Here is a 13,101-nt window from a genome sequence, read left to right as displayed (position 1 = left end):
TTCTTGTTCTATCCTTAGAGGCTGAGGTGAACAAGTTTTCTCCCTCCTCCTGATGACACCCTTTTAGATACCTGAAAACTGCTATCATGTCCCCTCTCAGTCTTCTCTTTTCCAAACTAAACAAACCCAATTCTTTCAGCCTCCTTCCTAGGGCATGTTCTCAAGACCTTTAATCATTCTTGTTGCTCTTCTCTGGACCCTCTCCAATTTCTCCATATCTTTCCTGACATGTGTCACCTAGAACTGGACACAATACTCCAGCTGTAAAAGCAACAAAGAATCCTGTGGCACTTTATAGACTAACAGACGTTTTGCAGCATGAGCTTTCGTGGGTGAATACCCACTTCTTCGGATGCAAGAAGTGGCTTCTTCGGACCCACTTCTTCGGATACCCACTTCTTCGTATTCACCCACGAAAGCTCATGCTGCAAAACGTCTGTTAGTCTATAAGGTGCCACAGGATTCTTTGCTGCTTTTACAGATCCAGACTAACACGGCTACACCTGTGATACAGAGGTCACAGATTTCATGATTTTCCGGGACCTTCGTAACTTCTGCAGCGGCTGCAGCTGTCTGCCAGACAGTTGGTCCTAGGTTCTGCAGTGATGTGGGAGGAGCAGCAGCAGCGCCCCCCCCGGATCACCCACCCCCAACCCACAGCAGAACCTGCTGTGGCACAGCCCCAGGTCGCGCCCCCCGCTCGGAGCAGCAGGGCCCAGGATCTCACACACACACCCACTCCGCAGCAGCGGGGTCCCGTGTCATGCGCCCCCCCATTTCCCCTCCGAGCAGCAGCAACTGGGCCCCAGGTCCCCCCTTCCCACTCCCAGAGCACCCGCAACCACTGGAGCACCCTCCCCCCCAGCACCCAAGATTTAGTGACTTTTTGTTTCTTGTCCGTGACTTTTACTAACAGCACCCGTGAGTATATCGTAGCCTTAGCAATAGCGAAAGCAGAACTGACAGACCAACCCTTCCTCTTTCAGAAACATGAACGCTGAGCTTCTATAGAATAAGCAAACAGTCTGAGCAGTGCCAGTGCACCACACATCAGCCCAGTCGAAGGCCTGCCCCCAGCAGGTTACAGGCAACCTGATTTTTACTTCCCTCTGAATCTCTCTCTCTGGGGCCAGAACCAGCCCTAAACCTCCCCTCGTTCCCACTTCCCCCTAGAGACCTCCATCAGCAAACCTGCTCTCCAGATCTTTAAGGTGGCACCGAACTCCTCATTGTTTTTGCTATAGTTTGGCAGGACCCACTTCCATTGTTCCACTTCTCATTTAACAGAGGTTCTCCTGTGCCTGGCTGGGGCTCCCCAGAGAGCCTGTTGCCACTCAGAGCAGAGGTCAGACCAGGAAGGTTTATTTTCAGACAGTGGCTCAGCAGGCAGGAGCTGGGCTGCCCGCACACCAGTGGCACTGCAGAGATGAGACATGGCCTGAGTGGCAGGGATTAGGGATTAGCAGCCGTTGCTCCAGCTGTTTCACAGCTCCAAGTCTCCCAAGCATAAAACCCTGGAGACCTAATCCAGACCCAGTAAGTGACCTAGATGGATGCAGAGCACTAGCTTAGTCACGTACGCAGCACTACAGGGATACTCCGGGGACCAGATACATGGGACGAACCCCTCTAACCAAGCCTCATACACAGCGGTAGCAGCCTCTCCCCCGTCGCTACACAGCCTCATCCCCCTTGGGTTCCTACAGTTCACGTTTATGGTGTAACTCACCCAGTTTGCAGCTTTGTGGAAAGAAACAATTTTAGGAATTTTGAAGTTTTAGAGAGTGCTTTTCAGCTGTGTGCCTGAGTGCGTTCAGTGTAGTGACATCTCAGAGGTGGGAGCTGGCTAATGCTATTGCACTGTGTGAGCTACAGCTGCAGAACCCAGGTACAGAATACAAGCTCATGTTTCTAACTCTTATGGGTTGTGAAGACAGAAAATAAATCCCAAGTGTAACCAATGCAACCACACCTACCCGAGTGTGCAGCCAATGTGGGATAATAGCTTAGAGGAATGGGTTGCCCCAGGCACAAATTAACTCTGAAACAGACACTGTATCTATGCTAGGGTTGCCAGGCATTCAGTTTTCGACTGGAATGCCCAGTTGAAAAGGGGCCCTGGCAGCTCTGGTCAGCAATGCCCATTCAATTCACCTCATCTCCACCACCCCGCACCCCCCATGAAGGGCAAGGAAAGATACGCCCTCTCCCTTCTATGGGCCCAATCGACAGGGCTCCCACATGCCCAGCTTCCACTGAACTATTACCACCGTCAGCCTTCCTGCAGAGCGTGCCAGGCTCTGCTCACAAGAGCCCCTTCTCCCAGAACAGACGGCTCTCTAATCTAACATAAAAAAGGCAGAAATAAAATCCAACAACTGGAAGCTGAAGCTGAACAAATTTAGACTAGAAATACACCTTTTCACCAGGGAGGGTAATTACCATTGGAACAATTTACTTTCGGTTGTGGTGGATTCTCTGTCCCGTAAGGTCTTTAAAATCAATCTTAGAGGTCTCTTTCTAAAGGAGACTTTAGCTCAACCAGAAGTCATGGGCTGGATGCAAGAACTGCTGGTGTGTTTCTCTGGCCTGTGTTATACAGCTCAAACTAAATGATTGTAACAGCCCCTTCTGGCCTTGAGGGCTATGAACCTAGCATGAGGAGGGCAGAGGATGGGGCTGTGCAGAGCCCCACCTGAGCACCAGCGCCCTCCATTGATGCCAAGTGAAGTTTTGGTTAGCCAATAAAAGCACATCTGCTGCTGCCGGAAAGAGTCTGCTTGCATGCCAGACACTGCACATACTGTAATCTCTCCTCGGCAGGTGTATTGCTAGCCAAGTCAGACAGCAGGAGATTAGAGGAGAGGGAACACAATGAAGTGCCACCCACACCCTCTCTTTCTCACACCCTTTTCATGCTGCAGATAAGGAGGGGTTAGCTAGACTCAGCCAGGTAACAGTCACCACCTCCACCCAACCAATGGGTCCGCTCACTTCATGTTGACTTTGCAGGGCAAGGAAGGACCTTCCCCTTTGCTATGATCTGGGCAGATTTGAGAACAGGATTCTGGGAGGCAAGACCTGCACATGCCTTCACCAGAGGCCGGGTTCTCAAACCAACCATAGACTCTCCACCATGTTCTGGTGCAGGAGATGGGGGCGTGAAACCTGATACCTGGGCTTTGCCAAGCATCCTAGACTCTTCAAAGCAGAGCTGCCAGCCCCAGGTCAGAGAGCCAAGCATCCCCGGGAGACTGCCCAATGCAGTAAGTCATGCTGGCTTTAATGCAGCTCCCAACTAACTTGGAGGGGAAGCCCCCTCAAAACAGGGAAAGGTTGATTCAATTTGAAAGTTTAGCCTGGAATGCAGACAGATATGCAGCCCCCAGCCAGCTGCTCAGAGCAGGACTCCCCTTACCCTGGAGGAGGGTGACCAGATGCCCAAATATTAGGGGCTTTGTCTTATACAGGATCCTATTACCCCCACCCACCCCAATTTTTCACACTCGCTATCTGGTCACCCTAGTCTGGAGCGGAGGAGCTGTCTACTCTTTCCCTTCCCCATCCTCCCAGCCACTCCCCTCAGTCTTGAGCCCACACCTCCCCCTGCCACTATACTGCTCAGTCCCTGCAACACCTCAGATGCCTCAAAATCTTTGTTCAGAATGTCATTCCTTTGTATTGACTAAGAGAAAGAGACAAGGGCTGGGTCCAACCAGGTTATTCATTATCAATTCAGCCCCAGGAAAACCAGTGTGACTTTGCTTCCAGTGGAGATAGGTTATTTGCATTACCACAGCACCTAGAGGCCCTAGTTCTGGGCCAAGGCCCCACTGCGCTAGGCACTGTACAAATGCAGAACAAAGAGAAAGGGTCGCTGCCCCAAAGAGTTTACAATCTCAGGCCAGAGTAGAGAGATGGATACCAAGGAGGAGGAGCACAAGAGAACAGCGCGAGCCTGGATGAGAGCTTTAGCTGCAGGAATGGATCGGAGAGGCCATATCATAGGAAACATTATGCAGAAAGAACCTGCAAGTTGTAGACCTAGCATGGGTCTGAGGACCTAGAGAGGGGCCCAGGTCAAAGGTGACACCCAAGCTACGAGCCTGAGTAATAGGCAGTATGGGCGTGTTGTCCACAGTGATTAAGAAAGGAGATAGTGGGAGGGCAGGGAGCACACTGCAGAGACCGGCATGACCAGAGCGTACAGGGCCTGTCTGAGATGGCAACGTTACCAGTGAGTGCAGCTACTGACAGAACGAGCATGAGGAGTTCTGCTTTCTTGTGGAAACGAGTTGCCTTGCAAGAATGCTCTGAAGGCACCAAAGTCATGTTTTGGGGACCCGGTGTGAACTTTGCCTTGTCTGAAAGCTTCCCCTCCTCACTAACAAGGACTGAAACCAACTCAGGACCTCCCCCTCCCCCCAGGACAAACATTGCAGCACACAAAAGACTAAGGATGACCTGCAGACTCCAGGAATGGCAGAGCCGAGTTATAAGAGAAGAGAAAAACACAAGGGCTGTCTTAATAACTAAGAAAGTTCCTACTTACTTCAATGGGAGCAGGAGCAGGCCCTAAGGAGGTCAAGTCCCATGAGGAGAAATTAAGGGGAGGACAGGGAGAGGCAAGGTGGTCAGGAGAGTAAGCTACTAAGAGCTAGTCCAGGACAGGGTTTAAGAATGGTTAGATCTGGGCCAGAGGCCAGGTAAGCAGGGACAGCGTGAGAACTACAATAACATGAAGAGTCTGTGCAGCATTCTGCTGACACATTAATCTTGCCTTCACTAGACAAGAAGGTGCACTCTTATCTTGTGTTAGCCAACACATGGCAAAGTCCCAGTGAAGACAAGACAGCTGGAGTTTTAACATGTAAGGTGGCCATGGTAAACTCTAGGCGCTCCCATAGCCGTAACTTCAACCTGCTAAAATGTGAAACTACAAACGGCCTTGTCTTCACTAGACTTGTACACCTTGTTAGTTACCACGTGTTCACTGACTCAGTAAGAATACACCATTTCCCTAGTAAACATCCGCTCCATCAGTGTTAAAGATTAAAGTTCAGCAGAGACCAGCCCCAATGCAAAGTGGAACTGAAAGAAGGAAAAGGCCAGTTTGGGGCAGCTCACACTTTTAAACTACTGTTTCAGGCTCTCTGCAGACTCAGGAAGATGTCACTATATCGTTTCATTTGATTCATGTTTTGAAGGTTTCTTTCATAACAGCTGAAGCTTTTTTTTTAAAAAAAAAAAAACAAAAAAAAACTAAAGCTGAGACTGGAAAACAACTGAGATGTCAGTCTACCTGCTCCCTCCCAACCCTCCGGGGCTGGCAGTTAGTACCAGACTCAGAGGGGGTCCCCCACTCCGCCTAGTGCACAGAACCCCATTCTGAAGCTGTTTTGCTCTCCAGTGACAAGAGTAATGAAGAACCTATCCTACAAGGAGAGACTAAAAACGCTTGACTTGTTCAGCCAAGCAAAATGAAGGCGGTGAGGGGGATCTGATTGCTCTCTAGAAATACATCAAGAGGTAAACACAAGGGAGGGAGAAGAGCTATTGAAGCCGAAGGACAGTGTTGGCACAAGAGTAAATTTAGGATGAACATTTGGAGATGGTTTCTTACCATCAGAGAAGGGAGGTTCTGGAACAGCTTCCCAATAGGGTGGGTCAGGGCAAACAACCCATCTCCTTTTAAGATGGAGCTTGATAAATTTATGAACAGCGCAATCTGACGGGGTTGCTTGTGACAGCAGGGGACTGGACTCAATGACCCAGGAGGTCCTTGCCAGATCTACCTTCTTATGTTACTTGTCTCAGATCTCATGGGAGAGATTTCCAGTTCAACACCTTACGGCTAGTCTGGGGAAAAGCATGCTGACGAGTCCAGGCAGTGCTGGATGAGAGCAGCAGCATTTAGTTAAGGGTTACAACCTCAGCCACCAGTGAGGTGACAAATCAGAATGATTTAACTATGATCCATCCTCCTAGGGGTAGCAAATGCTACTTATGCATCAGTTCACAAGGAGGGGACCCTCCCTTAATAGATTGAGCTGGTGATTGGGCACTTCAGTCAACAGCAGGATTTCTGCAATTTCCTTTCTGGATGCGCCAGAACGTTCTGTAGGCGCTAGATGGAGCCTTGAAGAGAGGCTATCCCGTGGAACACATTCTAACCACACAAATGTACAGGACTGATTTGCTTTTCTAGTTACAGGTTGTTACCGAGATGCATTTAAGGGGAAGCAAGGATGCCACAGATTGCTTTTCCCATTCCATTGCCCATAGGTGTCACCTCCATGGGTGCTCTGGGGCTGGAGCACCACGGAAAAAAGAGAGTGGTTGCTCAGCACCCACCAGCGGCCCTGCTGATCAGCTCTTCCCCCCTTCCCTCCAGTGCCTCCTGCCCGCCGCAGATCAGCTGTTCAATGGCGTGCAGGAGGCACTGGGGTGGGGGGAAGAGCGGGCATGGGGCGTACTCGGGGAAGGGGCAGAAAGAGGCAGAGCAGGAGTGGGGCCTTGAGGGAAGGGGTGAAGTGGGGGTGGGGCCTGGGGCAGAGGGTTGAGCACCCTGGGGAAATTAGAAAGCCGGTGCCTATGCCACTGCCTTAGCACATTGGCCCGAGCCTTTAGTCCTGCTGGAGACAGAGGCAATACTTTTAGCCAGCACACCCACATCAGCTCCTCCCCATAGAAGACAAAAATCCCATTTTATGTGCATTTATTCTTGCTCGCCCCCATGCAGAAGCAGAATTTAAAAGGGAGTTTTAAAGGTGGGATTCCAACTTCCTTGGCTCAGTGCCTTCAGACTCACAGGTGTTCCTGTAAGTAAATCTTCCCATGTAACCATATTTTCTCATTTCAAATATTTACAAAATTAGCTAGAGCTACAATGAAGCAACGTAGGACACTTTATTCTCCACTCAATCTAATCAGTCACAATCAGGAAACATTTGACATAACTGGATTTGCGCCCTGGCCTGGAGTTCCTTACTTTTATATCTGAACTCCTGTGTATGCCCAATAAAAGCCATTACCTCTACCACCATTTCCATTTCACGGGGTCTGATTCAGCTACACGCTTTCTCCTTCAGCTAGCTAATGCATTTACAACCCTCCCTCTAGCAGTATAAATCACTTTGCACAGATATTCATCAGAAAGAATGGGGCCAAGCAAACAATGGGCTTTGCACACAAAAAAAAAAAAATCAATATTCTAAAACCAGCATCAGGCAAGTGAGGCAGCAGCTTAAGTAGGATCCTGGTCCCTGAGTCTTACTGCAGGGCTGGTATTTATACAATAATTATATAACCTGATACTAAACATGCAATAAGTTAATCATAGATTCATAGATTCTAGGACTGGAAGGGACCTCGAGAGGTCATCGAGTCCAGTTCCCTGCCCTCATGGCAGCAGGGGCGACGCCAGGCCCCAGCACGCCAAGCGCGTGCTTGGGGCAGCATGCCGCGGGGGGCGCTCTGCTGGTCGCCGGGAGGGCGGCAGGCGGCTCCAGTGGACCTCCCGCAGGTGTGCCTGCGGAGGGTCCACTGGTCCTGCGGCTCCGGTGGAGCATCCGCAGGCGTGCCTGCGGGAGGTCCACCAGAGCTGCGGGACTGGTGACCGGCAGAGCGCCCCCCGCAGCATGCCGCCGTGCTTGTGGCGGTGAAATGGCTAGAGCCGCCCCTGCATGGCAGGACCAAATACTGTCAATTTAAGCCCTGGACAAAGGACTGCTATAAAAGGGGAGCCATATCCCATCACTGCTACACACGTGAAACTGTTCAGCTCAGAAATCATTTCCACACATCAGTAGTAAAATACGTATGGCTGGAGCATACAGAGCCCCAGCCCTGCTGTGCCAGGCCCTCTACAAACATAACAGGTTCTGATGAGATCACTCTTCTGAAGGGCGTACTACTTAGATTGTAGAGTTAATGTAGCTCACACGGACAGAAGAGAGAGTTAAGATGATATAATGAAAGCTACAGGAAATGGCAACGATAATAAGCCAATAAGCATAGCTTATTTACTTCCATTAACGCAACGCATTTATATGGACAAACAGAAGTCTCCAAATAAATTACCTACCGAATATATTCTCCTATGATTGGGATAGAAAAGTGTGTTTCTGTTTGTGTTACTTAATACACAGTAACTTCCTAGGGAAGCCAAGGCAGATTGTACCTTTCACGCGTGTTAGAAGGCTAAGATAAAGACTATGGGAGAACAAAGGACTTCCTTGATCTGCTAATAACTCATGTTAAAGCTACAACTGCCTTGTCTCTATTAGCATTTTGCCCCTTTTAGTTACCACATTAGGTATCAAAGTAAGAACACACTCTTTTTCCTAGCAAAGACAAGGGCTAAGAGACCAGCAGCAACGGATGTGCATATATTTCAGCCTCTGAGGAACCTGTAGGTCAGTGGTTCTCAACCAGGGGTACATGTACCCCTGGGGGTACACAGAGGTCTTCCAGGGGGTACATCAACTCATCTAGATATTTGCCTAGTTTTACAACAGGTTACATAAAAAGCACTAGACGTCAGTATAAACTAAAATTTCATTCAATGAGTTTTTTATACTGCTCTATACACTACACACTGAAATGTGAATACAAATATTGTACTTCAATTGCTTTATTTTATAATGATATGGTAAAAATAAGAGTCAGCAAGTTTTCACTAATAGTGGGCTGTGACATTTTTGTATTTTTATGCCTGATTTTATAAGGGAGTAGATTTTAAATGAGGTGAAACTTGGGGATATGCAAGACAAATCAAACTTCTGAAAGGGGTACAGTAGTCTGGAAAGGTTGAGCGCCACTTCCATAGATGATACAAGGCGACAGATCATTCCTCCCCGTTACCCACCCAAACCAAGAAAAAAAATATCACTGCTAAACACAAGTGGAGCAAGAAACACAACCAGGAGTATTATGAACAGTATAAACTGTAGTCACCACTGTAACAAGACTTGAATAAATTCAATAGGATGAGGACAGGGTGGGTTGGTAACCACTAGAGCACACTCCCCCTCAGAACCAGGAACAGAAGCCAGAACTCCAGAATCTCAAGGTTCTTCTGCTGTTGCCAAATAGCTGTGAAACCCACTGCCAAGAATCTGTCCTCGTCTCCCTCTATTGACTGGCCCCAGGGCCGGCTCCAGACCCCAGCGCGCCAAGCGCGCGCTTGGGGCGGCATTTCGCCGGCAGGGCGGCAGGCGGGTCCGGCGGACCTTCCGCGGTCATGCCTGTGGGAGGTCCACTGGTCCCGCGGCTCCAGTCGACCTCCCGCAGGCATGACTGCGGACGGTTCGCTGGTCCCGCGGCTCGGGTGGACCTCCCGCAGGCATGCCTGTGGATGCTCCACCAGAGCAGCGGGACCAGTGAACCCTCCGCAGCTGCGGGAGGTCCACTGGAGCTGCGGGACCAGCGGACCCTCCGCAGTCATGCCTGCGGGAGGTCCGCTGGTCCCGCGGCTCCGGTGCCCCTCCCGCAGGCATGACTGCTTGGGGTGGCCAAATTCCTAGAGCCGCCCCTGACTGGCCCACACAGAGGATGACAACCTGTTACTGGTTTCAGTTATTCCATTCGCTCAAATGACAGAAAGAGAACCATTAGAGCCACAGCACCTAGCAGGTGGCTGAATTAGGATTTTTTTTTCAGTTCCTTACAAAAGGCTAGGAAGGGGGCAAATTCAGGTTGGGCAGGTAAACAAATCTGGTATTTCTGACTTTTGAATGCTTCACTTTGCAACCTTACTATTCTTTTAATGTAGCTTTTAAAATATAACTTATGCTCCCTCACTGAATGTGTCAGGGGTCCTGTGAAGTAATAAGTGTGATCATTTAAAGACTGTCACAATGCATAGGCACACAGGGGCCAAATTAGGGCTCTTACTTGTGAGTGCTTCATTTTCAACCTAGATCATGTTCTTCTAATATCGTTCTAAACCATAATGTCCTTTTTCAAAAGGAAAAGGTAAAAATCGATTGGGTGATGTACAGAATGCAGCTGTCCATGCGCAGCTCACCGGGACAGGGGCGGCTCTAGGAATTTGGCCGCCCCAAGCAGTCATGCCTGCGGGAGGTGCACCGGAGCCGCGGGACCAGCGAACCGTCCGCAGTCATGCCTGCGGGGGGGAGGCCTCCCGCAGGCATGACCGCGGAAGGTCCGCCGGACCCGCCTGCCGCGCTGGGGTCTGGAGCCGGCCCTGCACCGGGATACAACCTGATCAGCAATGGGAGGGGAGGCAGGACCCTAGGCAGCCCCACCGCTAGCGGCACAGCACAGCGTGCCCGGCCGGAGGCAGGGACCCAGCTCAGAGCAGCGCTTGCTGCACTTTAGTGAAACCGGCCCCCGGACAGAGCCACACCCCGGCCCCGGCGGATGCCCGCAGCCTTCCCGAGCCACCGGCACGTTCAGGAGCCAACCCGCAGACTGGGGCCCTGCATTGCTGGGTGACATCACCCACCGAGTGCCTAGGGCTGATGGGCGAGGCTGGGGACCAGCCGGCGGGCGGGCGGGGCCGGTACCCGGGAGCCGCTACTCGGTCCCTGCCCGCAGGGCCCAGCGCTGCCCGCCAGGTGCGCCCCTGCAACCCGGCTCAGCCCCCCGCAGGGGACAGCCACGCCCGGGTTGCAGGAGCTCCTCGGGGTCGGGCAACAGCACCCGGCGCTCCAGGGCCATAGGACCCCCCCGCCGCCCCGGGGAGATGGGGGGGGCCCGGCCGGCACCGCCCGCCCTTACCCGGGAAGGGTCTCGCTGTCCGGGGCACGGGGCAATGGGGACCCCCCCAGCCAGGGCTCGGGGAGATGGGAGCGGGGGGACCCCCTCCCCACCCAAGGGAAATGGGGCCCCCAGCCGGGACCCGGTGAGATGGGGGACTCCCGCCCCAGCCTAGGGAGATGCCCCCCCCGCCCTTACCCGGGAAGGGTCTCGCTGTCCGGGGTCCGGGGGATGGGCCCCCCAGCCGGGAGCGAGGCGATGGGGACCGGGGGCAGGGAAATGGGGACCCTCGCACCAGCCGGCACCGCCCGCCCGCCCTTACCCGGGAAGGGTCTCGCTGTCCGGGGTCCGGGGGATGGGCCCCCCAGCCGGGAGCGAGGCGATGGGGACCGGGGGCAGGGAAATGGGGACCCTCGCACCAGCCGGCACCGCCCGCCCGCCCTTACCCGGGAAGGGTCTCGCTGTCCGGGGCACGGCGGAGCGCGCGGCAGCCCCCAGCCCCGCGGGCACCAGCAGCAGCAGCAGGAGCCGCAGCCCCAGCCCCATTCTCGGCCGCTCAGTCCCGCTCGCTTCCGGCGGCCGCTGCAGCCTCCCCAGCCCCGCGCCGCTCCCTGCAGCCGCGGCACCGAGCTCCGCCCGCCCCAGGTGGCACCGTGACGTCACCCCGCGCAGCGCGCCCGCGAGCAGGTAACTCCGGGGCGGGGCCAAGTTCCCGCCCGGGGCTGAACCCACGGGGCGGCGGCCCGACCGGAGACCCGGCCCCGGCCCCGCCTCCGCCTCCGCCTGCTACGGCCAGCGCTCCACCCCATCCGTCCCCGCAGCCTGCTGCACCCCCTCCTCTGCTCCCCCACATCCCCGTCCCCTGCACCTCTCCCTCCACACCGCTGCCCCACAGCCTTCTGCACCCTCTCCTCTGCTCCCCACACATCCCCATCCCCCTGCACCCCCTCCCTCTGCTCCCCACACATCCCCATCTCCCTGCACCCCCTTTCCATGTGCTCCCCACACCTCTCCCCCACAGCCTTCTGCACCCCCCTCCCTCTGCTCCCCACACATCCCCATCCCCTGCATCCCCTTTCCATGTGCTCCCCACCTCTCCCCACAGCCTTCTGCACCCTCCCTCTGCTCCCACACATCCTCCCCTGCACCCCTTTCCATGTGCTCCCCACCTCTCCCCACAGCCTTCTGCACCCCCTCCTCTGCTCCCACACATCCCCTCCCCTGCACCCTCTCCTCCACACCCCTGCCCCACATCCTGCTGCACCCCCTCCTCTGCTCCCCTACATCCCCTCCCCTGCACCTCTCCTCCCACCCCTGCCCCACAGCCTGCTGCACCCCTGCCTCTGCTCCCCACACATCCTCCCCTGCACCCCTCTCCTCCACACCCCTGCACCCTCCTCTGCTCCCACACATCCCCTCCCCTGCACCCCCTTTCCATGTGCTCCCCACCTCCCCACAGCCTTGTGCACCCCCTCCTCTGCTCCCCACACATCCCCCTCCCCTGCACCCCTCTCCTCCACACCCCTGCCCCACATCCTGCTGCACCCCCTCCCTCTGCTCCCTACACATCCCCTCCCCTGCACCCCTCTCCCTCCACACCCCTGCCCCACAGCCTGCTGCACCCCCTGCCTCTGCTCCCCACACATCCCCATCCCCTGCACCCCTCTCCTCCACACCCCTGCCCCACAGCCTGCTGCACCCCCTCCTCTGCTCCCACGCATCCCCTCCCCTGCACCCCTCTGCCTCCACACCCTCCCCACAGCCTTCTGCACCCCTCCTCTGCTCCCACACATCCCCGTCCCCTGCACCCCTCTCCATGTGCTCCCACACATCCCCATCCCCTGCACCCCTCCTCTGCTCCCACGCATCCCCTCCCCTGCACCCCCTTTCCATGTGCTCCCCACCTCTCCCCACAGCCTTCTGCACCCCCTCCCTCTGCTCCCCCACATCCCTGTCCCTCTGCACCCCTCTCCTCCACACCCCTGCCCCACAGCCTTCTGCACCCCCTCCCTCTGCTCCCACACATCCCCGTCCCCTGCACCCCTTTCCATGTGCTCCCCACCTCTCCCCACAGCCTTCTGCACCCCCTCCTCTGCTCCCACACATCCCCATCCCTCTGCACCCCCTTTCCATGTGCTCCCCACAGCCTTCTGCACCCCCTCCTCTGCTCCCCACATTCCCTCCCCTGCACCCCTCTCCTCCACACTCCTGCCCCACAGTCTGCTGCACCCCCTCCTCTGCTCCCCACGCATCCCCTCCCCTGCACCCCTTTCCATGTGCTTCCCCACCTCTCCCCACAGCCTTCTGCACCCCCTCCTCTGCTCCCACACATCCCCGTCCCCTGCACCCCTCTCCTCCACACCCTCCCCACAGCCT

General features: G+C 54.7%; 1 protein-coding gene across 5 annotated transcripts in view; it reads right to left on the bottom strand.

The window, feature by feature from the left end:
• Window positions 1-13,101, bottom strand: part of SEMA4F (ssemaphorin 4F) — a 292,420-nt gene that overhangs the window by 188,127 nt on the left and 91,192 nt on the right. For 2 of the 5 annotated variants that reach the window (XM_039539848.1, XM_039539852.1), the window contains exon 1: window positions 11,172-11,326. The exons of 2 other annotated variants lie outside the window; for them this stretch is intronic. In XM_039539848.1, the coding sequence (XP_039395782.1) occupies window positions 11,172-11,271 (100 nt within the window). In that variant the 5' untranslated portion in view covers window positions 11,272-11,326. Of the gene's footprint in view, window positions 1-10,746; window positions 10,768-11,171; window positions 11,327-13,101 lie in introns of those variants that run through there. One more of the 5 variants, XM_039539851.1, reaches the window with a different exon arrangement.

This window comes from Mauremys reevesii, linkage group 5 (assembly GCF_016161935.1).
Source record: "Mauremys reevesii isolate NIE-2019 linkage group 5, ASM1616193v1, whole genome shotgun sequence".
Taxonomy (NCBI): Eukaryota; Metazoa; Chordata; order Testudines; family Geoemydidae; genus Mauremys; species Mauremys reevesii.
This window is presented reverse-complemented; position numbering and strand designations above follow the sequence as displayed.